The sequence below is a fragment of the Pseudochaenichthys georgianus genome, chromosome 17, assembly GCF_902827115.2.
Source record: "Pseudochaenichthys georgianus chromosome 17, fPseGeo1.2, whole genome shotgun sequence".
Taxonomy (NCBI): domain Eukaryota; kingdom Metazoa; phylum Chordata; class Actinopteri; order Perciformes; family Channichthyidae; genus Pseudochaenichthys; species Pseudochaenichthys georgianus.
The window spans coordinates 30,307,007-30,334,891 of record NC_047519.1 but is presented as its reverse complement, the minus strand read 5'-3'; the positions used below and the strand labels follow the sequence as shown (position 1 = coordinate 30,334,891).

The 27,885-nt window shown below is 40.6% G+C and overlaps 2 protein-coding genes across 2 annotated transcripts in view; both read left to right on the top strand.

The window, feature by feature from the left end:
- The first annotated feature begins 7,243 nt into the window (after positions 1-7,243).
- On the top strand, positions 7,244-15,476 carry LOC117462938 (vimentin-like). The gene is made up of 9 exons (XM_034105308.2): positions 7,244-7,852; positions 8,184-8,244; positions 11,312-11,407; positions 11,658-11,822; positions 14,067-14,192; positions 14,415-14,635; positions 14,733-14,773; positions 14,858-14,943; positions 15,047-15,476. The coding sequence occupies exons 1-9, from the start codon at positions 7,329-7,331 to the stop codon at positions 15,086-15,088; spliced, it is 1,362 nt and encodes a 453-aa protein (XP_033961199.1). The 5' UTR covers positions 7,244-7,328; the 3' UTR covers positions 15,089-15,476.
- A 911-nt stretch (positions 15,477-16,387) lies between these two features.
- pde1cb (phosphodiesterase 1C, calmodulin-dependent b) overlaps positions 16,388-27,885 on the top strand; it is a 149,654-nt gene continuing 138,156 nt past the window's right edge. Inside the window, exons 1-2 of the mRNA XM_034105131.2 lie at positions 16,388-16,655; positions 16,815-17,105. Coding sequence (XP_033961022.1) covers positions 16,817-17,105 — 289 coding nt within the window. The 5' untranslated portion in view covers positions 16,388-16,655; positions 16,815-16,816. The remainder of the gene's footprint in view (positions 16,656-16,814; positions 17,106-27,885) is intronic.

Here is a 27,885-nt window from a genome sequence, read left to right as displayed (position 1 = left end):
CTACTGTTTTATATAAGTAAACACCTTATCTCCCCAAGGCATTTCCCATCCAATAGGTGTGCTATATAGGTGTGTATAACCCTTTCTCCTGTCTGTTGCTCCCTCTCTCAGCACAAGAACCAGAGGGGGATTCAATGGAGCCTGAATACCTGCACTGAGACCCTCACCCTGCACCCTGAGTCTCAACTCTCAGTGTTTTTCAAGCCTTTCCCTGTTTTTTTGTATTAAACAAAACATTAAGCTTTCCCAATGGTGTGGTTTTCGTTTTGTGAAAAAGTGCAAATGCAGTGTTTGTATATAATTACATCACATATTTTGTTGCTGTTGGTCGTGAAATTGCTCCTGCTGACTTGAGCCAGCCATTTTTTCCTCCGCTCTGTGTCAGTGGGGAAGCCGTACATTCGTACTCCTTTCTCTGAGCGATTTGAGCATCCCCAGGCAGCACAGCAAACCATGGTGGCTACTAGGAGGCAGCACAGCAAACCAGGACAACACGGAGGAAAAGGCACAGACAAACTGCATGATATGCTATTCAATGTTTATTGAATTCCATGTATTTTCAATGGATGTTCCTAAAACAACACATTTAACATCATCATCATCATCATCATCATCATCATCATCATCATCATCATCATCATCATCATCATCATCATATGCTGCTAGTCCTGCTGCTGCTGCTAGTCCTTTGATAGTCACCTGTCGGTCTCCTGTCCTTTCTGAAAGCCATAAAGATGACATTAGTCATTTAGATAACTTGTGTCCTCAATTACCAGGGGATTACTGAAACTACCATGAATTTAAGAAAATGGTAGAAATGAATCCAATCTGAATTTTAAAGCATTACTTTAGATCCCCTCCCTCTAAATGTATCAATAAACATTAGAAAGTGATGCTCCTGACTACCATACAAGTTTAAGAAGATAATATTGGTTTGAAAGAATTCAAAGCTATAAATAAACAGCAACAGGCTCTTTAACCAAGGCACTGTTAGCCTAACATGTAAACTAGTTGTTCACACTAATCCTAATATTATCACTTAATATTAGCAAATTCTATTTTATTTTTTAAAACATATTGATGTAAATACATACACATATCGATTTGTTGTATAAATATTGCAAATCAAAACCTTTATTCACTAGTAATTACCAAAAATCGTAGTTCTATCTCCTGTTATCAATGCATTCACATTGCCCGCCATGAACTTCCGGGGAACGATCCTCGTCGACATGAACCACGTGACGATAACCGTTTTTGGACTTCCGTTGTCGTAACTCTTCTATCTATATGGCGCTGCACTACTCGAACCCCGCCTGTAGATCCCTACATCCGGTACGGTGTCTGCAGACGGACAAAAGAGACCAAATGCAAATACTCTACAGTAGTTGAGAATGGAGAAACCAGCTCGAGTGCGCTAGAATTTGAACGTACACAACCGAAAAAGATCTGCCCCTTCATTCAGACTTCTAGAGCCACTCCTCCAACACACACACGAACGCGCACAAGACCAATGAGGGCACGAGATGGAAGGCTGACAGGCAGATAGGCCATCCAGTTATTTTAGCCGGGCCGAGGCAGATAATTGGTCGTGCTTTTTACAGTACTACGGCTTCCACAGATGACATATTTGTATATATTTATTGTCAAAACATTTAATTTATTCATTGCTATCGGGATGTAAAGAGCTTTCCATGGAATATAACAAAAAGTGTTTCTGAAGTGAATTACCTACCCTACCTTTAAGAGGTTTGTTTCTGAGTGTCATAATTAGTAAGTACTAAGCTCATCTAATTTACCCACTTTCAACCTCAACCCTATATTCAACATACTACTTTTAAAGAAAAATAAAAGCTACCATGTTGTTTGTTGGTTATGAACAAATAAACAAACAGCTGTGAATATATTTCAACTGCATTACATCAGCTGATTTCATGGCTTGAGTCACTGCTGAAGCCAAACAGTCAATTGAAGCTAGTTAGAGGTTTATTGCAAAGTTGATTGCAGTAATGCATTTTGTGTTTTTCACTAAATGCTTTTCTCAACAATCTTTGTGTCCCCTTTCTTAAAATGTGGATGCAAGATACATCTTGTTAGAATAAACCCATTTATGATGATTGCCTATAAGCATCTCTGGCCTGTGGTGACATTTGACTTTCATACGGGTATTAACTAGAGAAGCACGTGAATTTGGAATGAGCCTTAGGCCTGGAAAATATTTTTTCTTTTTAGAACTAAAGTCAACTCTGGCCCCATACCTAGAAGGATTTCTCTCTAATCTCTCTAAATGACCATCTCAAAGTGTCAAAAAGAGGATTTAAATCAATAATTTTCAGTGTAAGGAAAGATAATTGTTATGGTGAGTTTTACACAAGTATCATGTGTATTTATTTTTCTCCATTCACACTTCAAGGGTTTGTGTTTTCCTTATCCACTCACCTTGAGGAAGATGAGGAGAGGGGTCATCTGCAGCTGTCAGTCGGCCAGGGTGATGCCCCATGCGACAGTCAGCCATATGTAAGTGACACTTTCTGAAAGACTGGCTCCAAATAGGTGTTGCCAGACACTATACTTGAAATAAGTGTGTGATTTGCCATAGGGATGATCCATCTGAGAATTTGATGCTGGACATTTGCCAACATGATGTGCTAATGACAGAGGTAAATGCTGGGAAGTTTATCTTGCCCTGTTATCCCTCCTGTTCCCTGACCCGATCACTCCCTGCAAACACACACAGAGAGAGACAAAGAAAGAGAAGACAAAGAGAGTGAGAGAGAGGTCTTTGCAAAACGACCATTCTTGGATACTTTCCAAGGGTTTTGTCGGTCACTATGGAGATTTGGAAAATCGCCACGGCAGTCTAATTCCCCTGTTATTTGGATGAAAGGTATTCAGTGTAAAAACTCTATATTCCCCAAAATAAACGGCCGTCGTTAATCTGCTCATGTTGTTGATCACTAACACTAACATAGATGGGAAACATTTGATAGTTTTGCCTCCAATTTTTTTTTTTTTATCTGAAAAAAATATCTGAGTTATGAGGGGTTAACAACTCATAGGCTTGTGAAATGTTCAAGGGTCATAAATGCTTTGCTGCTTTTTTGTTAAAAGCCATTATTGGTTGGAACCTACTTTAATCCTTTACAATTTATTTAACTTTATATTTCCGCCACCAATAAAAAGCTATCAAGGCACAGACTTTGCTTAAACTCGCTGGTGCTCTGTGGCATTGATATACAGCCCTTCTTTCTCACATTCAGATTTACTTCAGCATCTCCATGCATTCACTGAGGCGCTACAAACCCAATTGTGCTGCAGCACTCCCTCCACTAAATCTACAATGTCATGACCCACAAAGGACTAATTTATCGGACCAAAAATAAACACCAAGCAAAACAAAAAACTAACCCAATGTATAATAGTGGCACAGTGTTGCAAACTGCACAGTACAAACAATATTTTTCTGCAACTTGTACAAAAATAAATATTTTATTTCCAGAAAGAGTTAATGTCCATGAACAGGAATCTTTGTCTGTCTGGGCTTCATTGCTGTTAAATAAAGTTGGGACCATTGCTATGGCTACAGGTCGCGAGGGTCTGTGATTCACAATCATGGGAGATGGAACAAAGGAAGCCTTTTTGCTGCCCAGTGCTTGCGGTTTTCAATCGATGACACCCAGAAACAAGATCTAACTTAACTGTTGCCCTGTCCCATTACAGGCTGACTTATATGTTTGCCTTATTTGATTCTTCTTCTATTCCTGTTTTTTTTTAACGAGCTCCCCTGCAGAATTGATGCCTTCAGTGGGAAACTGGAACCCCAACAACAGAAATAAAAGGACAAACGATACATTCAAAACATTGCCAAGAATGACAGCTATTTGGTCTAAACTATGGCAGTGCCAAACACCGGGCTACAAACAATAATTACGGCCTACTGTCTGCATTCTGTCGCTGCAGTTAGGTGACAGATCAGCAATACACAATCCCTGCTCTGTCTGTGACAATCCCGGCTTCCCCTGTATCTCTGTGTCAAACACCGGCAGCGCTGGCTCATAATGGGCCGTGGAGCAGGAATTTGTGCAGCCCCCCCTGCCTCTGAGTGAGTGTTGACCATGAGATTTTCCATTGCCTGCTTTAGAAAGGTAATTCCTCTATGTATTGGACTTGAGCCCTTGTTTAGGTCCTTGCACCCCTCACTTTGCTGCATTTGAAAACCTGTAAACACAATGTTGCTGTGTTAAATCAGGGGAGTTCTCCTTTTTTAACCACCACAACACCAGTTCTTTGGTCCAATGCTAGCTATACCATAGCTAGAAAACACATATAAAACAAATATAAAAACATTGGGTTTTATAAACATAACTCTCACAAACCTAACCAACCAACATTGATAAAAGAGAGAATATCTTTGAGATTAGGTCTTACCTTTTTTAACCATGATTAAAAAAAATTGAAATATCTATATTGTGTAATAAAAACCAACATATTTTTATATTGAATTAATAATCCAGCACATCTTAATTATTTTACGTTGCTCTCCAATCTCATGTTGTCTCCCTCCCCAAAAGCCTAAAAACCCCTAAAAAAGGGAGCAAACACTAATATGACGACAGCCCTGATGTGCCTGTAATCACACTTTTAGAATATGATGTCCCGTGACTTCAGTCTTCACAAGATTATTGTTTTACTGTTTCTCAACAGAGTTAGATCTAAAATAGCGTCAGAGCTTGTTCTAAGTGGTGCTTCACACTCCAAGTGTTACTTTATTGATTTCTTAATGTCATTGAGTAAATAAATATAATGTCCAATCATTTCCATGTTCTGGCTAGCATTTTCCAAAGTTACTGCATACGAGCAGTAGTGAAAATAATATTTACTGGAATACTGTACTTATGTATTATAAGGTTTGTGTGCTTTAAGTAGTTTCATGTATGCTACTCTGTATACTCTATCCCATGTTAAGGTAAAAACTGTTTAGTTATTCTGTTTTTCTACTCTGATAATAAAGTGGTCAGAATACTTTTTTTGCCACTGCATACAACAGGAGAAACATCATATGAAGATGTTTGGCACAAAAAAAATGAATCTTTGTTTTTCTTGCAAATACGTGGATATGGATTTACATTCTACAACCTTTAACTTGTCCTCCATTTTGCTTAGGCAAAGCAAGACTTGATGTTTAACACAGCACTTTTTCCAGCCTCTGCTTCACAAAGATAACCCTGCACAGTCATTTATCATGGGAACAGTGCCAACCTGAAACAGCCCTCGAGGCAAACATGTGAAATCCACTTTAAAAGAAATATCTGTTATCTGTGTATCTGTGCTATAAATCAAAGAAAAACATCACTGAGCACAGAAGACCCGCAGCAGCACCAGTGCAGTGTGTCTGAGAGATGTAGAGTGTCACTGTCTCAGCTCTGCTGCCCTGCGTCTCCCCTCACAATCACTGACCCTCAGCTAGTCAGCAGCACTGCAGCACTGACAGCTCTGTATGGAGAGGAAAGAGAAAGGAAAGCCACAGAAGTACAGACAAGGAAACGGGGAGTCTCATTACATTACATTACATTGCATTTAGCTGACGCTTTTATCCAAAGCGACTTACAATAAGTACATTCGACCAGGAAGACACAACCTTGAGGAAAACAGAATCATATAAGAACATCAGGTTTCAAAGAGCCAATCGTTTCAAGTGCTGCTCAACTGGCTATAGATAAGCCAGTCCTTTATTAGTATATAAGTGCTCTGTTAGCAGTTCTTTGTTAGTCATTCTATCGCTCGAAGTGGAGTCGAAAGAGATGAGTTTTCAGTCTGCGCCGGAAGGTGTGTAAGCTTTCTGCGGTCCTGATTTCAATGGGGAGCTCATTCCACCATTTTGGAGCCAGGATAGCAAACCCACGTGTTTTTGCTGATGGGAACTTGGGTCCCCCTCGCAGCGAGGGTGCAGCGAGTCGTTTGGTTGATGCAGAGCGTAGTGCACGTGCTGGGGTGTCTCATCTGACATATCTGGTATGTTTTGTGATTTGCTGCAGGTCAATCTGAAGAAAAAGAGACTAATAAGAAACAGACAAACCTGCAGGTATTGGATGGCTTTGTACCCCACCAAAACCTACGTTCTGTTTGCATACATTTCTTGAGTGTGTGATCATCAAATACTTATAGATAAGTCAGCAGGATTAATTTGTGTTTGCCTGTTCAGTCCTTTGCATGATGTACTCTCAATCAATCAATCAATCAATCAATCAATCAATCAATCAATCAATCAATCAATCAATCAATCAATCAATCAATCAATCAATCAATCAATGTTTATTTATATAGCTCAATATCACAAATGTTACATTTGTCTCAGTGGTCTTCACAGTTTGTACAGAATATCAGTATGACAATACCTAATTAACCTGATTAACAATTGTGAAACTGCTGACTTGCCCTTTTCATTCTCACTCACATACGCAAAAGGAAGTACACGTAATGCACTAATATGAACACACACCCAATAAAACAAAAGTTTGAGCATGTGTAGCAGTCTAACGGTTACCATGCTCCGTAAAATAGATGGGACAAACCTACGAAGGGTGAAAATGCATGTAGAGTGTGTGCTTTTTTTGTTGTTATTCTCTCCAAAGCATGAGAGGAGGGGAGGAATACATTGATTAAATACAGTAGATGAATCAGGTAACAGGAAGCAATTGTCAGTAGTGCATTATCTCAAATCTGGAATGGGAGAATTAAAGTTTCCTTGGACAAAGCCGTGGGAAAACCTTTTTCTCTCCCAGAGTAACACATTTAAATGTGACCTTTTTATTTTCATCTTCTGTGTCCCAATAAATACCAAGTTAAACTTAGAACGTTTTTGAAGAAGAGACCACTATCTTATTTGTTTAGTGCTTTCTATTATTTGTGGACAGATTTGTCAAACATCCAAAAATAAATCCTCAAAAGAATCATGAATAGCCCAATCAGCATCTCCTGACACTCATGTGTTATTTAAAGCAATGTGATTACCCACATGTGATATAAACTCCTTTTTTAAAGTGACTTTTAATGTTAAATAAGAACAGAGCAATTCACATCCCTTTATTCTGCCCAATGACGGTGTTGCCTTGTGATCCAGGATCTGGTATGAACCTGAAAGAAAACCTTCGTATGTTCTGTTCTCTGATTGGATGGTGAGGGTGTCACTCAAGTCACCGTAGAGTAATTTGCATGAGGAGGAGACTATAAATTAATAATGGTGTAGGAAACGCCTTCCCAAGCGCACTCCGCTGATGCAGTTTCGACAAGAGCAGTACTGAGCCATTACCTGAACATAAACCAGCAAGATGTCTCACAGCGTTCCACATTCTTCCTACAAAAAGATGTTTGGGGGGGAGAAAGTAGCGACGAGGAGCAGCTACTCCAGTCGCCAGTTCTCCAGCCCGGTGCGCTCCACCCGGGTCTCCTACGGGCTCTCCTCCGCCCCGACCATGTACGCTACCAAGACCCAGAGGCTCCGGAGCAGCGCAGCCATGCCCCGGCTGTCCTCTGACAACTTGGACTTCTCCTTGTCCAACGCCATAAACAGCGAGTTCATGACGAACCGCACCAACGAGAAGGTGCAGATGCAGTCTCTCAACGACCGCTTTGCAAACTACATCGACAAGGTGCGCTTCTTGGAGCAGCAGAACAAGATCCTGCTGGCGGAGCTGGAGCAGCTGCGGGGCAAAGGTACGTCCCGGGTGGGAGATCTGTACGAGGACGAGATGCGGGAGCTGAGGCACCAAGTGGACCAGCTCACCAACGACAAGGCCCGGGTGGAGGTGTACCGGGACAACCTGGCAGACGACATCGACAGGCTGAGAGAGAAGTAGGAGGCGTGGCACGTCACTTTTCTGCACTCTGTGATGTTAAAGAAACTCCAGATTTAGTTGTATCAGGCTTACAAAGCAGATCCGCTATTTTAATTATACACGCCTTGCTTTTTATTCATGAACTTATTACAGGCTTTAATACAGGCTGAGTCTAAATGTTGGGCACTGCGCAAAATCCTGGTCTTGAAAAAGCTGCCGCAGCTCTGTCACTGCAATGTTTGCAAGCATAAAGAAGTGGAGCCAGAACAAAGACTGATGTCTGTTTTTGAGGTTAAAGAGTGCCATCCACTGTAAAAAATAATGAATGTTTTTTGTCTATCTTTGCAGGTTGCAGGATGAGACATCTCAGAGGGAGGAGGCTGAGCACAACATGCAGAGCTTCAGACAGGTAATGTATGACTCGAGTGAAATTAAGCGTTTTCAGTCTAAGCATCACGGAAATATCTGAATCCGTGATGTTTTTGTGACGGATAAGGATTTTGCAAACAGAGTTATTATTGGTAATAACCTTTTCAACTGCAAAAATGTGAATGAGCACCAGTGGCGGTTCTAGACCAATTTGACTGGGGGGGCCAGGCTGGGGCCAGTTATTTTCTGAGGGGGGCACAATAAATGCAAGACGAAAAAGACAGTATGAAGTGTGCATACACCTAAGAAAACAATGCAATACAGTTATTGGTATTTGTTTCATTACACATTATTATATGCTTACCTTTGTATGCTGTTAGGGTCTGTGGGACCCGTTTTCAGTGTTTACTAAAAGAAAATTATTTTAACCTGCTTTATTTGGGGGTGGACCTAACCTTCTCTAGGGGGGTCCGGGGGCATGCAGCCCCGGGAAGATTTTTTTTTTAAATGTTGAAGTTAAATGCATCAATCTGGTGCACTTTGAGCACAAAAGGAATTTATGGATACAGCTCTCAACACTCAGATGAAAGGGAGCTGTATACTTTTCAATAATCAAAACATCTTTAGAATATGATCACAACCAATAACAAATTATTTAAACTTGTTTATTCTTATCTTATGTTACCTATAGTATTCTTTCTTTTTATTTATGCATATTTTACTAATCTCTCCCCTTTCAAACTGTTTTTTTTACTGTCCTATAGTAGGCTACATATTGGAATGATTTCTTTATTTTTTACAACACATTAAATAGATAAAGGTGTGCTCTCTCTAGCTCTCTCTATCTGTCTCGCTCGCTCGCTCAAAGAGGCTGTGTGCTCCTCCGTGGCGATGACGGCTTGTTAAAAAAAAAAATATATATTTGTAAAGTGGGGGCTATTGAGGGCTTGCGAGATACCGTTAGCTCGTGATCGATGTGTTCCCGTGAATGCTCTAATGGGTCCGACTAGAATGGCAAATATCGTTACTTCCGCCTATTCCATAGTGTTAGGGGGGCACTGGCCCCCCCTGCCCCCCTAGAAGCGCCCCTGATGAGCACTGCTATTCCGGCTTAAGTACAACCTTAAACAAGTGATGTCAAAGAGATTAGATAAACCTCAATTATCTCTATGAGTCTCTTAGTGATGTCTTCTAACGTTCCCATTTTCTCTCCTACATCTAATTATTGCCTATGAGCTGCAGAGTCAGGAATGAGCTTTTCTGATGGCACAACAGCAGATTCTAGCCATGAGTTGAAATAACCATAGAGCAAAACTGACCCTGTCCTGGTACAAAAGGCCAAGTTGTGGCTGTTGAGTTAAATCAGGCCTGCAACGAGACGAGATCTTTTTAAGTCTGACTGGTCACACTGAATAAGCTGGGCACAACAACAGTGTCGAGCCAATGTGATTATCAGAGCGAAAAGACAAGCCACCATGTGATCCGAGTGTCTCATTCTGGGAGAGCATCAGCACATTACAATCTCACTCTTAATGGGCTAGTGATTGTTCTATGTCACTGGGTCCGTGGTTATTAGTGAAGTGATAATGAGCTGTGCAAAGAGTTTCAAACGCGTGTCACGGTAGAAAACAAAAGAAAAATTAGGTGCATTTCTTGTAACACAACTCAAACTTTCCAGTGATGTGCTTTTTAGGGCTTATAGTGCGTTATCAATACATTGTACCATCTCAACCTTGTCCTATATGAATGACAGGAAGGAAGTCCACTGGGGCCTGCCATGGTGGCACACAGTCAACAATGCAGGGCCAGCAGACGGCTCTCGCCCAGTCAGGCAGACAGTCACTCTTCCAGCCCCGGGCCTGTTGGGAAACCCTGCTGAATAGCACACTTTGTTTGTGGCATTAGAGCAGGGGCAAAGCTCCTTCATTTGCTGATACCTCAATTACCAGCCTGCCAACGCCCTGACAAAGCACAGTGGTGTGTTGCACTGCGATGGCGCATGCACAGAGGAGAAAATACAATAATATATAGTTTGCTGTTTTGATTGAAATACATGATAGGGCTGAAAAGTATTTAGTCAACTTGCAATTATACACTTACATTGACAGATCTATACAACTGAGTTTCTCCTTAAAGTCATGCAAAAGTACGACTCTAACTCATGTGTTTACCCGTCATGTGCTTTTTAAAAGTAAGCCATTAATCTTTTTTATTTTTTTTAAACACTGAAGAAAGAGCCCCCCCCCCTAATATTTGCAAAATGTATTTTCTTTGTCATAAGAGAATATTTGCGTCATGCTTTGCTGCATTCAGGTATAACATGGTAAGATGTCCGAATTACTTTTAACAGAACCTTCAGAGGAATTACTAAAAAGAGACTATCAGGTTAAGAATGCAGTTTGGTAACGACACATGGGATCAAGAGCCTCTTGAATAATGTTTTGTGGCTCTGGGTGCTCTACTCCTTTATTAAATCAAAGGAATTCCTAAATGTATTGAAACAATCTCACAGAATATTTGGAGATATACCTGAATCCAAAAATACAACAAGGTCAAATCATGCATTCAGGTAAAAGTAGGCAAATGTACCATAGGGAAAAAAAACTAATTATCCTGAAACCCCTTTCAGAGTGTCATATTATAATATATTATATTTTTTATTTGTATCGCTTTTGGTTGTTACGGTACTTTATACACTTATACTTTATAGGTATACTTTTATGACCCTTTAATATGTGTTCCATGTAAGTTCTTAACCTGTGAGTAAGCTAGTACCTGAAATGAAATCAAGTGCATTATAGGGATAAACTGTAGTGCAGTTCAACCTCTGCAAATGTGCCTGTAAAGTACTTGAGGACTGTGTAAAAGGTACTGCAGTATAAACAACTCATGTAAATCACGAGAAAACATCTGCAGGGACACTTGTCATGTGCCTCAGTTAATTTCTATTGGATGCATGTGTCTGCGACCTTGCTGCACAATAGGTCATTTTGTGTAGGTAGCTGTTGTGTGAGTGTACAGCATGTGTGGAAGGGCATTTTCTGTCTGTCAGCAACATATAATGCAATATTCAAGTCACCTTACCAGGAGTCATTGTCACTACACAGGATGTGGACAATGCTGCCCTCGCCAGACTGGACCTGGAGCGGAAGGTCGAATCGCTGCAGGATGAAATCAACTTCCTCAAGAAGCTGCATGATGAGGTACATTTACTTTTGTTGGGCTAAAGCTCAACCAGTCTACTGCAGAAGTACTGTGCCTCATAAACTAAATCACCCCAATGAATACTGTGCCAAATAATTTGAGGTATTTGTTAATCCGGCCAGGACCAAGTTGTTCGGGTTCAATGGATCAGAGCAATTTAATACAGCCGGGAAAGTTATAAGAGCAAACATAAAAATAGTCTACCTACTATTTTGGAAGTATTTGTACATGTTGTTGATTGTATTGCAGGAAATGCTTGAGATGCAGATCCAGATCCAGCAGCAGCATCATGTGCAGGTGGACATGGAGATGGTCAAACCTGACCTGACTTCTGCTCTGAGAGACGTGCGCCTGCAGTATGAGAACCTGGCCTCCAAAAACCTCCATGAGTCTGAGGACTGGTACAAATCCAAGGTAAATACAATGGACTAAAATAATAATAATAATAAATTGAATTTATATGGCGCTACTCATCTGCCAAGACAAATCCCGAAGCGCTTCACAACATAAGACACTGATAACATTTCAATCAGGAGAGACTTCATTTTGTTTAAAGAACGTTTATAGACACATGCCATATGATAAATACAGTCTTTGGCGATTAGACCCCGATCCTGAAATCGTATATCTAAAGGGGGAAATGCAGCCGTGAGCATAGGGAACCCCCCCGGGGTCTAGACACTGGTGATGATGCTGAAGATCTGGATTTGATGAGGAGATGGGATGAAGAGGGGATGTGATGAGGTCTTTGGATTAGCTCTCCTGGCACTGGATGTGATGAAAGGAGGTGGATGGGGAGGATGTGGTCGGCAGCAAGAACACCTGAAATCACAGCTGACTGCAGGAGAGAAGAGAACCATTTTAAAGTTTGGCTGCAGCACGATGATTGGCTGCTGAGATTGAGGTGAATGTAATAGGTTAGCAGGAAGCCCGTGATGAGCTGATTATAAGCAGCTGCGGAGTGAATGTATACCAGTCTTCCTGAAAGAACTTGCGCTGAGCTTCATCTAAGAGATACAAATGTATTAAATGTATAATCAATGTATTAGTAATTGATCATATATCTAATCCTACTGGGAAACTGTTTCTCATATACCTCATTCACACCAACGGTGTTTCAGGGCCGGTTCGGAGCTGGAGCTTGAAAAGCACCGGGTTTTCCTGTTCACACCGCAGCGGAGCAGCCTCTTAGCTCCGGAATCCGGTTCATTTCGAGCACCAAAAAATTGTCCGGCCAGAGCAAAAGCACCACATACGTCACGCTTACGTCGAGGCGGGGGCAGGGGCGGGATCAACTCCTGAACAACAACAAAAAGCCCGCGTTGTATCCAGTTTGTACACAACGATGGAGAAACTTAACAAGCAGCAGTGGTCCACTGAAGAGACCAGCTACCTACTGGGAATCTGGTCTTCCGAAGAGGTACAGAGGAAGCCGGAGCACAATCGGCCATTGTTGTTGTTGTTGTCGGTGTCAGCTGTGAGGGGCTTCCGCAAGGTTTGGCTTTATGAAGCAGGCACGCAAACGGTTACGTTATGACGCAAACAATGACGCAATGACGCAGCACCAGTCGGACTCTGGGCAGTGTGAAAAGAGCCGGAGCTAAACCGAAGAACCGGTTCTGAACCTGAAAAGCTCTAGCACGGAGCTTGAACCGGAGTTGCGTTGGTGTGAATGAGGTAATAGTGGTAACTCAACCGACCCCGCAGAACCCCTTGAACATTTTAGTGTCTTTCACCCTTGTTGTTTTGGTTTTCTGACCCCCAGCTCAGTTTAATGACCCTCATTGACATTGTTTTTGGCAGTAATAACAATAATTTGCCGAGACAAAAATGGCTGACCAAGTTCCAAACCACCTGTGAAATCTGAATAGTATTTGGCAGTGGCGAACCGTCAGGGCCTTCAAGGTATTCAGAGAATACCCTGGAACACTCAGATAAAACAAACAAAAAATCGATTTAATTATATAAATAAAATGTAATAACATGAAAATAAATGTATAGAAAATGAATAAGTGAGAATCGTATCTGTGTTGTTGATCTGTAATATTACAGTGTTACGTTGATTTGTTTGTCCTTCTCGGACCATGCACTACGCGGCGGCGGCGGGGGGTGTGTGTGTCTACAGAAGGTCCAGTTGTGATAGACACGGTTTGCCACTGGTATTTGGATATAAAAACACAGACAACATGGCGATTGTGGTGAATTTCCGTTATCAGGATAATGGTAAATATCCTCACATAAGTGATTTTAAATAGCTGGAAAATAATAACTGATTAAAAAAAAATACTCATGGGAGAAATAATAGACTCATATAATGTTGCAATTTTTAAATGAATTATCCTTTATATATGCATGGGGATATTCATTTAAAAATGTTCCTATCTGTGATTCAATAATAAAAAGCATATTTTTATGATTATTAGTATAATATTGTGAATCTCAATTATTTTGGCCATGCTAATCGTCACATGATATTTTTACATCAACACATGCTTACTGCTTTGACAACCAAGCTGCTCTGTCACGTCTGGCCACATCTTACACAATTTACCCAGTTTACACTATCTGCCAGTCACTTCTCCCTCAACCTCTGACTCATCATTTATTCAACAGTTGATTTCTCAGTTCTCCCCTCCTCTGTCTATGTTTGGTTGACAGTTTGCTGACCTCACCGAAGCTTCAGCCAGGAATAATGAGGCCCTGAGAGTGGCCAAGCAAGAAGCCAACGACTACAGACGCCAAGTTCAGTCACTTACCTGCGAGGTGGATTCCGTTAAAGGAACTGTGAGTATTCAACAAAAAACTAATGTTTTCAACCAATATATAGCTGGAACCAAATAAACGGAGCCCAAAAGTTCAGAAAAAGCTGCATGCCTTCAAATAATGACACAGCAAATAGAGGAGAGGGCTGTTTTTACAGGTCACAAATGCAAAAAAAACAACCGTAGGAGTTAAAGTTATTTCCACTGCCTAAATGCCTTTGTTTTCACTTGGCTGCCATCCCAGAACGAGTCTTTGGAGCGCCAGATGAGCGAGCTAGAGGAGAACTTCTCCCTGGAGACGGGTGGTTACCAGGACACCGTTGGCCGCCTGGAGGAGGACATTCACAACATGAAGGACGAGATGGCCCGTCACCTCCGGGAGTACCAGGACCTCCTCAATGTCAAGATGGCCCTGGACATTGAGATTGCCACCTACAGGAAGCTGCTGGAGGGAGAGGAGAACAGGTGAAGGATGAAGATTTGACAGATATGCAAATGAATGTTACAGATATACAGCAAAGACCAGATATTGATCTTCGGACTGTACTTTCTCTTATTTCAGAATCACCCCAATGCCAAACTTCTCATCCCTAAACCTGAGAGGTAGGATAACAGTGTGCATGTTAGCAGGAATGTTAGTATTGCTTATTATATAGGCAGATAATAAACACACTTTTTTTTTTTTAGAGACAATGATGGATTCCAAACCTCATTTTGAAGCTACAACAACTAAGAAGGTTCTCATTAAGACCATTGAGACCAGAGATGGTCAGGTAAAATTCACTTCAAGTGGTTGTAAATCAATGAAGTAGTTTTCTGATGGTCTCAGACTAATAACCCTGCTCACCTTTCTCTTTTCTTTATATCGTTGTTCAGGTGATCAACGAGTCAACCCAGAACCACAATGACATGGAGTAATAATGTGTTTGCAAAACAATAAGAGCAATACGAAGAAACACATTTCACTGGGACTACAAGCAAGCAAACAACACAGAAAGCAGACCGCTTTGAAAAGTGCCTTTTACATGTGATGATCCAGTATGTCTGTTAGTTCACACAGACTGTATTTTGCTTCCTCCTCTACTGAAAGTATTACCTTTTGTCACAGTTGTTTGGACACAATAATGACATCAGCACAGCTTAGAAATCCTCATTAAGGTCTACAAAAATCTTTCTTTGTAACCATAGTAGTATTTTTGATCAATACCGCATGCACACATTACAGGAAATCTGTATGCTGATAATGTCACAATTGCCTGTATGCAGCAATAAACCAGTGAGACTGATACTCATTTGTGTGCATAAACTTGTGTTTGATATTGGTGTGTGCTAGTTTTGCTGGTATTGCCTTTTTGAAAATAGAGTAGTAGGTAGAAGTAGTAGAACCATTCTTCATATGTATGATTACAACAAAGTGAAGTTCATTTATACACCACCTTATCATATACTTTAAAAGTGCTTGATAGGCAAATACAATTAAAATAAAAGTACAAGTTGATACATTCAAGCTGTGGAACTTATAACTAGCTAGGTTTTCAAAATGGCTTTTGTGGGGCATTCAATCCAATGCAAACTTTTTCCAGCAGTGGGCAGCATAAGGGCTAAAATCCGTTTCACTGTGTTTTGAGATACTTTGCTTAAGCATTTCCAGATTTGACTGATAATACTGATGTGCTTTTATTTAAACAAATATTTGATTGCAGACCGTTTTAATTAAGTGTTCTTAAACTATTGCTTTGCTAAAGGATTTAAAAAGTAGAAACAGATTTCTAATAAGTTAACCAAAATCACATTTTATTATCACAAAATGATGGTCTTTACACAGGTCACTGTTTCCACCAGACAATAACAATCATTGATGCTACAATGAGATAATGTGCAGTACGGAAAATAAGAGCTGTTGAGTCAGAATCAGTCAAAAACCGATCAAATAGACCTTCCCTGAGTTCACAGAGAGACTGGCTGTATTTGACTGCCATCTGTCGGTGATGAATGTTAATTGAACTACCTCCGGTGGTGGGACATTAACAGCAGGCTTCTCTTTTGTCAGAAGTACCCAGATACTTCATAATCCCATTCTTTTAATTAACTAATTTGACCATGACTAAATCTCGCGATAATTTATCCGAGGTAGCCTATACGTACAAGTGATTTTAAGGAGGGCGTAGGCCTACTGGTGTTTTTGATTATCATAATCAATATTAGGCTTAATTAAGTCAATGCAGTTGGATTTCTGCTCATTTAATAATCAGGGATACTTTCCAGTTAATTAATGTCGCTTGTTTTCGTGGGTTTTCCCCGAGAGATCGGTGTGTTTGTCTACGGACCAACTTTCTCCCCGTGACGCGTCTGGCGGAGGAAACACAAACCGAGGGAGACATGCCAACATGATCCGGTTAAACTAAGTTTTTCCTTCATTAATCATTTCGATATCGTGCTATAAGTTACGTGAGCCCAACATTACAACGGTGTGTGAATGACAGAGGTGGGTGTTTTCTTTTTCCGCGCTTTCTTTTTGTTGGAAATGGCGAGTAAAACAAAAATAGAGTCAAGTTTCAACAGGTTTTGAGTAAAATTAACGGTAATCTCAGAGTAACCGATACCAACTGACGCTTTTTAACGTTTATTTTTATTTTTTCTCTAGTGATGGGCTCGGTGACTTCTGCTCTAACACGGACAAGAAATGCGTTGGTGAAAGTGGGTTCAGAACCAGAGAACAACCATGATCCGGAGAGGACCCAATCGGCCCCAGAGTCGGACCGGGCGGTGGACCGGGCCGTGGACCGGGTCCGGAAGAAGAGCGCCCGGTTCAACGTGTCGAGACAAACCGGGCGGCAGAGTTCCCGCCAGTCGCTGTCCGATGTGCTGAGCAGACAAGACTCCGACGGAGGCAAACACACTTCGAAGAAAAATACTTCTGAAGGACAACACAGCGGTGAGTGCAAATATATTCAATAGAAAATAAAGGTCTTACTACTTTTGTCCCTTAGAAGTTATGCAGATTTTGGTTAGACTAAATTCTAGCAAAAATACAATAATACACCAACTTGTGGCTATGTAGGTCTGGTCTACTACCAATATACTTTGAGGTACTTGTAGCCTACTTTACTTGAAATGTTCTATCAATACTACTTTATACTACTTTCCATACTAAACACATGATAAAAGATAATACGTTGTTCCATTCTATCCAACACTATATTTTGTGAAAACGCTACACTAGAGAAACTATAAAAAGTAAAGCACTTCTTAATAAAACATAAATTCTGACCTTTGACATTCTGCATAATAAGCACTTGCTTTTTATACTTTTGTAGGCCGACTTTTACTTTAGTCAGTTTTCATTTAGTGGTTGTGCAACACCAAAACAAGGATATATCATCAATGTGAACGTATGTATAACACTCTAATTTAGCCTTTATGTTATCTAAAGCCAAACAAAGTCCAGATACTTTAGAAGCAACCATATATAATTCAATAATGAAATACAAGTATGTTTAACATCAACTTCAAACATAACAGACCTTAACAGCAACAAATATGAGACAAACTATCATTTATATTTAAAGCAGCACTTTAGTATACAAAATACAAAATTCTAAATGCACGACTTTAACTAGTGAGAGAGTATTTGGTTTGTGTGGTAAGCTCCCTTTAAGTGTTGTTTGGATACTTTTTCTTCCACCTATAGCAAAAAGTTCATTTTCACAGCAGACAGTTTGACTTGTCAGACAGGGGACAGCACAGGTGGAACTAATAACACTAACGAGCCCAGTGAACCACTGGGGTGAACAACATGTACAGTAACACGTTGCCAATGTTATTGAACACACCTGGACCTCTCCTGCTTCGCCACGTCCAAATGAAATTTGACAAAAGCTTTTTTACATTTCAAAGTTTACGTTACCTCTTTCTTATAAGAAATCCTTTAAAAAGAGTCTATAAGTTCGAACCAATGGATATATAACGGCTTTTAAATCATTTACAACAGTTGATGTATCAGTTGTAATCTAAGGACAAACCTAACAGGGTCCATTCTGCAACCGAATGGGGCTGGAACATATATCGATATTACATTCACATTGTGTTATGAGACGAGACGGTCTGTGATTTAAGATATCGTAATATATGGAAAGTGTTGTCTGTTCATGGTTTCAAAGGCTGCATTGCAAGGCAAGGCAAGTTTATTTATATAGCACCTTTCAACACAAGGCAATTCAAAGTGCTTTACAAAAAACGAAAGACATTAAGACAATGGCATTTAAAATCAGTCATTAAAAAGAAAAGATAATATATAATAATAATAATTGCAGTAAAGTGATTACATTTTCTGAACCTACCAGTCTTTTCTAGCTGTCCTATTGTTTTCCTACACATCTCCAGTCATTACATCCACATCACTGAGTATTTATCAAAATCCTCATTGCCACAATATTTAGTGAAATAGGTTTTTGGCCGAACTTATCAGGATATATGATTTTCTTCACATTGCCCAGAACCAGTTGCGTATACTTCTGCATTCTTCAAGGAAAGTATCTACAATTGTACTGTGCTGTACCTACTTAGTTACTCAGGTACTTCTTAGGCTGCCAGCTGTTGTGTTTCTTTATACTGCACATCTCTTTGGTTCAGTTCATGGGTCTGTCTGTAGATGAGAGCAACTGGTCACTTCAGAGGATTACTGTGAATACAATGCTTCTGGAAAAAAGGTGTTCAGTGAATGAATGCAGAGCTCTTTGATGGCCAGCCTCAATGCAGCATATCTCCACTACCAAAGCATCTCTTTGATGTCTGTCACCCAGACCGAAATGAACCGAATGACAGCCCTCTTCATTTGAACACATCCACATGGGAAACTGCAATATAGTAGAAATGGGTTATGTTTTCTATTGGAAATATATAACGTTAAAGTTGACTAAATCAGCAACATTAAGCGCTGGTCATGGTAATAACATATGTTGTAAAGAGAATGGCTTCACCCACCAAACTCCATCATTTATTGCATCACTTGCTTGTGAATATATAATGGACTTTTTTAAGACAAGTCGAGACGGTTTACCACCATTTCAGTTTTTCAACTTATGAGAGATGGTACAAAGCTTTACCGGCAGTTTAAAGTTGAGTAGATCTGTGTACCGTACTCGTTTCTGTGTATCTTCTATCTCCTTTAAACGTATTCAATTTTATTTTTCACACATTTTACCTTGTGTTAGTCATTGTTCCCTTCAGTTCCTCCTGTTTATCTGCAGCTGTCTCCTCTGCTGCCACCTCTAGTTCCAACTCCCTTCATATCCCTCCCAGAGGAAAATCATTCTCCCTGGCTGCCTCCTAAAATACCATCTGTGGCGTTTCCATGACCGTGTGACAGTGTAGACTCCCGTTGAGTGTCCTCCCCAGTCCCCGATGATGTTCATGTGTTGAGGACTCTCCTCTCTGTCTCTTAGCAGACTGTAAACTGCTTCATGCTGAGAAACAACACACAAATACCTTGATCCAGATCTGCTTATCTGGTCGAGCCCTTCAGTATTAGACAGTCCCTGTGGTGTAGATATCTCAACTAGTCGAGAAGTTACGTTTCACATCAACTATAACACCTTTAGACTCTGATCTGAGGCCACTGCCTTTCAATTAAGATGGATCGATCATTTTGTACGGTGTCAAAGCCACCCAAAATACATGAATACTGAACAGTAACAGCAGCTCTATACGTCTCACAGTCAGAACACTACTGGAGAGAGATATGATGATGATAGGGATGTTGAAGAGCAGCAATTACCATGCTATTTATTGCACAAGAATTGGGTAATCAGACATTTCACTGTGGATGACAAGGAGCTAGAATTGCTCTCAATAATTGCATATATTTATCATAATGAATGGTGTTTTAATAGATAGCTCGATTGCAAGCAGCTGAATTAAGTTGTTTTTGAGACATTTCTGAGGGGAAAGATCGCCCAAATGATTCAATGTTTGCTAACACATTCCTTAACAGGGAGACATTTAGTTTAGTGTTACCAGCATTTGCAAGTTATTATCTTCAGTACATCTTCGTGAGTGTCAAATGAAGGCAGCATGTATGAATTTTCATCAGGCACCGAAGGAAAACATTTGTAGATGATGATCAGAGTTTGCGGAATGTCAGACTAATGTGTAATAATATTACGGCTACAGTATCTACTAAAACATGACGATGCATGCTTCATTAATACATTCATTAGCTCGGCCTAGCTTTACATTTGTCTATAATTGGATGCTACACTTGCACACTCAAAAGTTAATACAACACACAACACAAAAGATGAATGTGTTTGAATTGTAATCATACAACTAGCTTATTTAAAAATATTTTGATTGACGGCTTTAATCTGCTTCATAATTTGATTCATCTTCATTCACAAAGTCGTGATTATAGTTTGATGTGTCTGTATGAATCAATAGAACATTGTGCACCATCATATCGTTCATTTTGACTACATTCACTGATCAGGATTCATTTATACTGTCTGAATAACTGAAAACAGTTCTTTCATATTAATACTTGATCAGAACCAATCATCGGTAAGAAGCTGTAAGACGCTGAAACAATTCAGAAAATCCACTACAAGCCCAGTGCCATGCGTTTCATCGGTGACACATCAGGCAATTGATATCTGTTTAAAATGATACTGGATCCAGCAAGTGTGCCACATATGGCAAAGAGGTGTTCAATTGATTCTTTCTTCTTCATCCTTTCACCGCTGCCTCTCAGCTATGGGAGGACCTGAATAGCAGGGAGAAGATGCATGTGAAGCAAGAAGGGAGGCATGAAGAAGAAAGCAGAAAATAAAACCTGTGTCTTTCGTGTAGGCTTTGGTAACACGGTCATGTGAATTACAATCATATTTAAATGCATGTAAGTTACCTCCATACCCACATTCAGTGGTATAATGTGATCTGCTGTCATAGTACTATATATGTGTTAACCATAAAGATACCCTGTGGAGTTTATGACCACTATTAGCGCTATGGAAAAAATCTTTATAAATGGTTTCACAATTGATGATGATGATTTACAGTTGGCAGTTATGTGCCTCCATAGGCAGTTTATAACTGCTAGCTCGTAAACATGGACATAAACATTGCATGTTTTATGAGGACCGACATGCAATCAACCTTTTCTTTAGTCCTCAAGGATTCATGTTATGCATATAATTGGTGAGGAACTCTTAATGTCGACTTTTGTCATCTGTGTACAAAAGAACTCCATCGGGCTACTTTAATTGAATTGCTTTGTTGTCAAAAATATACCTCATCATATAATTGTCAAATTAAGTTATTTTAGAAATAGCCAATTTAAAAAACACTTGTGCCGATACTTAAAGGTCCCATGTCATGGCCATTTCCACTGATCATAATTCCATTGTTGAGGTCTACTAGAATAGATTTATACTGTGCAATTTTCCACACTCACATTGGTTTCACATACAGCATCTCTGTAAAGTATGTGTATTCACTCTCTCCACTAAACGGCTCGCTGCAGCTCTTGCCCCCCCCCTCCCTGTGAGCCCAGTGTGCTCCGATTGGTCGGGACGTTGTGAATCGCGCTGAGCTCCGTGGAGGTGTGATTTCCTTGTTTAGCGATACACAGCGAAACACAGCCAAACTCACCCTGAGCACACACAAAGTCACAGCCGAAGTAAAAACAATAAGTGTGGCTTGATATTGAGTAAGAAAAAGGTTGATAAACGCTGTGAGAATGGGTCTGCAGAGAGAATTTCGCCACGATCCCAACTGTCTGTTATCAGCCTGCAGCCAGGGAGGAGAGATCAGCAGAGCTGCCTGCACTGAGTGTGTGAGGAAGTCCGTGGATTGGTCAATTTGGACCAATCAGCAGGGGCTTAACGCAACGGCTAAGCGGACGTAACATAACGGCTCCATGGATTGGTCCATTTCGTTCCGGGGACGACATGACATCATGATGTACCTGGAAGAATCAAATGGACAATGACGTATCTCCAACGAGGCGTTTTGGGGAGGTATTTTCTGTGTTAGAGTTTTACTCGCTACATGGTGTACTTTGAGGGTTTTGACTCTGCAGACCGTTTACATGCATAAAAACCTTCATAACACACAAGGGGACGGGTAATAACCGGAAAAGCATGACATGTGACCTTTAAGATTGTATCAGAGTTGGTGGGGCGTGCTAGCAATTCTGCAAAATCAGTGAAGATGGTGCATATCATTTTCACATATGATCTACGTATATTTACTAATATAACTGTCTTTTATCCACATTTTAACCATGTAAAACAAAGAATTTGCAGCTGAACAGATGATTTACTGAATAAAGTCTTGTTTTCATAATCAACACATATAGCGAGCTCTGGTGGATGAGCTGTGTGGCCTCTGTGACCGGTGTAATCATCAGCACAGCTTGCAGGCTGTTCAACACTGCATGTGGGACATTTTCATGAAAAGAGCAGAATTGGTGTTGTGTTTCTGACTGTCCTAATCACACTGATTAGTTGCTCTGGTCTGTTGGGAGGAGGATGTCCAACATGTGTACTAAGCGGACATTTATTTGCCCTGCTGACACTGCTTTTGCCTCTTTGATCTGGAACCATGCTGGTGCCAAAATCACTAGCTAAACTTGTGCACATACAGTATAGCCCAAGACTGCAGCAGGATTCAGATGACAGTTCATAGCTCTCTGTTTTGTCAGCTCATTTCCCTTAGGTTTGCAACAAAGGCTTACATTACCCTTAAAGGTGACTCTAATGAGTATGTAGCAGGGGAAAAGGAAAGCTCCCTGGCACCCTGTGCGTCTTAATTACACGGTTGTGTCACTCTGGTGACAGTGGTGTGGGGACTGACAAAGTGCAGGTCGTTCCACAGTCTAGGGGAGACCTCTAATGAGCTTGTTTTTCTGTCTGATTGCAGAGTTGTTGTCTTGATTTGACATGCTACTGGGACAAATTACATAATCAAAAAGCCCCAATACGCATGATGTCTTTGAATGAATGACGCAATTAAATGGCTTGGAAATGTCAGTTTATCAGCGTCCAGAATGTGAGGACAAAGTAGACATACAATCTGGTTAGTGATTGTAGTGATTTCATTCATAATATGGTTCATTTATCTGAATGTCGACATATCATTTCAATATGCTGATTTATTGTTTGGAACCTTGACTGTTTTGGAATAATTTGCTACAAGAAGCTTTTTGTAATCCCACCATTTCACATTCCATTTATCTTCACGACTAATTTACATGTATTGGTGATTGGCTGTCCTGGTGTTTGAAGGCCAGATCAAAGGTTGAGCAATATTTATCCTTCAATGGAGATAACAGAAAAAGCAGGCAGGCATGTTTTCTGTTTTACCAGCAAACCACTGTCGGTCTGTAAAAAAATTTACTGTAAAGGAAAAAGGGCTGAATAAAATGCTACAAGACATTGTAAAAGCCACAATCCCATCAAAGGTAAATGAGCTCTGTCTCTGTTGCATTTTTACAATGAGCACAGTCTGCACAGATGTAAGTTAAAAAAAACAGGCACTGAAAATAACACTGTCAAATAACCCCATTATATGTGTACTACTATTATACTATAAAGTCCACATTAGCATCATTCTGGGAAAATAAACATAACAGTGGTGTTGTGAAAATATATCTCGTCATCGGTTTGAAATAATCCGGATACATGTATTTATTATCCTTGGAAGAATGGAAGTAGTCATCACATACAGAGCAGTTGGGACAACTTGTTCCCAGAACAGTGTCCTTCACATGCTGGGTTCGAGTTATGTGGGAGCCAATGGGAGCTGAGCTCTCATAAGGAGGGGTCTGAGCTCCCACGGACGCAATGAAATCATGAATCATCATGTTCATCGTTGTCACATAGCTATCATATGCCTGAAACAGTCCTCCTGCTGCTCTTCTGGGTAATCATACATCCTGTTACGTACACAGCTACATAGGGCCTTTGTTATCTGATATGGGAAGAGTACATTAATTATTTTCCCAACAGTGGTTTCTCTATATCAACCCCTTGTCATCCTTAATGTTATGTATGCAATATATCCATAGACAGTACAGATAATGGACATTATCTCTGTGAAGTCACCCATAGCTTTCAGAAGAGCTGTGGTGAAGCTCGAAGTGGAATTCCTGGCTAATACAAAAAAGAGCATCATCATGACATTTAGACAGCCTGAGACGGCACCCACCTGTCCCTACTACCGTCAAACCCCTAATAATGAGTAATTTTAAGGCTTAGCACAATTCAAACGGACGAGTTAAATACAAATGTCCCCCCTTTACATTTGCCCTGAATAGAGAAACACCGAATATTATTTTTGCTGCAGAGTTGGGCTTTGTAACATGGCGTCCCATTTGGAGCCAGCTCAAAATGGCCATGGTATGAAATGCAGTTTTTGGCTCCTCACTGCGCAGGGGGTTTCTGCTTCATATTCCTCAAAGGTTGCCTAGTGACAGCGGCGTAGACCTATTATTGACCCTTGAAGAAAATGGATCTTGACAACGACTCAATAGGTGTACGGCTATAGGATGCACCTCTCAGAGCAACACTTGTTTACCATGCTCCTTTTAATTTGTGCTCTCAAAGTAAAACAAAAGTCTTGGCATATCTGTGTTGCCATGCTGTATCAGCAAATCTGAGTCACATCTTTCTTCATGAATTGGCTTCATGCAATTCTTAGAAGTAGGGGTCAAATCATTTTTTTAAAGCAAGGAGACAGACATTGAAATGTTGTAAAAAATGTAATACATTCAATACAAACTGATAGCATTAGAAATAAAACATGCAAATGAAAATTGCAAAGCACGGACCATCTGTAAGAATCATATTATTGAACTTACCGTACTCAATATGCTGCTTCATATTGCTAATAATGTCCAGAAGAATGCATTGAAACAAGACTATGGGTAAATACACCTGGTTTGTACTCCCTGGGAGTGGGAACATGAGTGTCTGCCTGAGGGTGGTGCCAGAGGTAAGCTGATGTTATTTGAGATGATCCTGTGGAGAGCATCAATACGAGTTTTATGTGTAATTGTGGACTTTTAGATCTCAGTGTAGCATTGAGAAAAGGTCAGAGGCTCACGATAGAAGCAAATATATATTTCTGCTAGGGATGCACGATATTGGTTTTTTGAAACCGATACCGATACCAATAACTTTCTGCTTCTCAAGACCGATAACAACATTTTTTTTACGCCACTAATTATTTTAACGCGATTAACGCATGTGTATTTTTTTTCCTTGGCTGCCCCGTAGTTTCAGAGCGCATCAACTTTAAAGTACCATCTACAAGCTGATGCTGACAGCCCCGCTTGTGGCAGACCACACTTCCACGCTCACCGGCAGGCACCGACTGGCCATCTGGAGGACCGGGAGGGTGTGTGTGTGTGTGTGTGGCCCGAGCGAGCGCGAGAGAGACCTTACGTGCATTGTTGTTGTTAGCATCTGGTGCTAGCTAGCTGCGCTAACGGATTTAAGGAGCTGTTTAAATGAAAACAGAGGAGCGACATTTCGCCACAACTGCGCCGAGCACTTGACTTTATGCACGAAGCCAGACAGCGGGACATTGTACGAGAAGTCAGCACACTCAGCACGGATAGTGCGCAACATGATTGCAGCGTCCAGGCAGCTCCGGTTCGAGCATATGCCTTGAGTTGCAAAACTGGCAAACTTCTTGCCTTTTTCAAAAGCCTCGTTGATAGATAAAAGCCCCGGTGCCTTTGCAGCTGGCTTTGGATTTGCCGCTAGTTTAGCAGTGCAGGCGTCTTCGTACGCTTTTAACACACCATCGTAGCGATGATGATGTTTCAGGTGACTGATCAGGTTCGAAGTATTATAGCTCGTTGCCTTTTTCCCTCCTCGTGGAACTTCTGCATTACATTTGTTACAAATAGCAAGCGAACTTTCCAACTCTGAAACTTTGAAATAGTCCCATACTACCGACGACATGTTTGTTTACTGTCCTGGCTTCACGGCCGCACACCATTTACGTCACAGCCAGGCATGAGTTAGGGAGCGCTGGATTTGTGAAGAACTCCCCTCTTCCTAAACCACTAATACCACAGTATTGGCAAAACGGGAGGAGCCGAGTGAAAAACAAGCGCCCCTCATCCCAATCCACCCACACCGCAGTATTTTATATTTTATTTTACCCAAAAAATATATTGTACATTATCGGGGCTATTAATACTTTTATCGGGTTTATCGGGATGGCGTCATAATTCCTAATATCGGACCGATAATTATCGGGCCGATAATTATCGTGCATCCCTAATTTCTGTTAGTTATCTGTGCATCATTCATAATCACAGTATACTTCTTGTGTTGACAATTTAACCCATAGGTGAGAAGTATCTTCAATTGTGAAGAGTTAGTGTGTGAAGGAGGTAGTGTTGTCACGATACCAACATTTTGGTTTCGATACCGATACCAAGTCAAGAATTGCGATTCCGATTATTTTTCGATACTTTTCATTTATTATTTTCATGATCGATACAATTGTAGTTTATCTGTTAAGTGTTTTCTTACAACATGGTTTCTTCTTTATACTTGAGTTTATGTGATTTCTTTGATAGTTAACTTTATATTAACATGTAATAGTACAGTAATATAAATAATTATTGACAAAATGTACATTGCAGATGTTAGCCACATTGGTAAGCTAGCTAAAAAGATAGCATATTAGACAGTTATCATTGTCATTAATTGCCTCGTCAAACTACGAAAACGTTTGTTTGTCACAAAATAAATTACACTTGTTTGACTTAGATTTGAGGGCATGGGCTTGAGCATGATGTAATTATGTTATCTATCACATTCGCTAACCTGTCTGTCTTTACATTCTTTAAACAGCTCTAGATGCCGGTCGGCGAGGTGCTTAGCCAAGTCTGATGTGTTGGCTCCCTTGGTTTGCAAGGATCTAAAACATGTCTCACAGACAGGCCTCGTGGTGTCCGTAGGCTTGCCCTCACTGTCAGAGATATAGCTTAAAGAGCCTGTGACACCATCCCAACAACTGTTGTGCAATGAAATATTGGGCTACTAGTAATCTCGAACCGTCAGTTTAAAAAAGAAAAAGCGATACCGTTCCGTTAAATATCAATAATTTCGAACATCGCGGGGAAATTCCTTGACTCATTTTGAAGTTTTGGGGGAAGCCGGAAGTGACGTCAATGCGGGAACGCTTCGAGAGCCAAACACGGACAAAGTGTTAAGAATGTCACGAGGCTCAGGACCCAAATGCACAACACCAGAAACAGATCAGAATTAACAAGGTCTTTTAATTAAGGTCAAAACACAAAACGCTCACTTGGAGGATCAAAAACTCTAAACCAAAAAAACATCTACATGACTATCAAAAATATACTTCACACGATCAAGGGATGACTGGCAGGCTTGACGAGACAAGACGAACTGACACAAGACAAAGGGAGACGCAGACTATATATACACACACTAGGTAAGGGGACACAGGTGGCAACAATTAAGGGAGGGGCTGACAATCACACTGGTGGGAAAAACACACCAGGGCAGGAATGCTCTGAAACGAGAGGGAAAGGTTATTACAAAATAAAACAGGAAATCACAAGACAAGGCAAAAGACAAAAGGACTGAACTAAATAAATTAACTTAACACAACTGTCTAGACACCACAGTACCCCCTCCTTTACGGACGGCTCCGGACGGCCCAGCGAG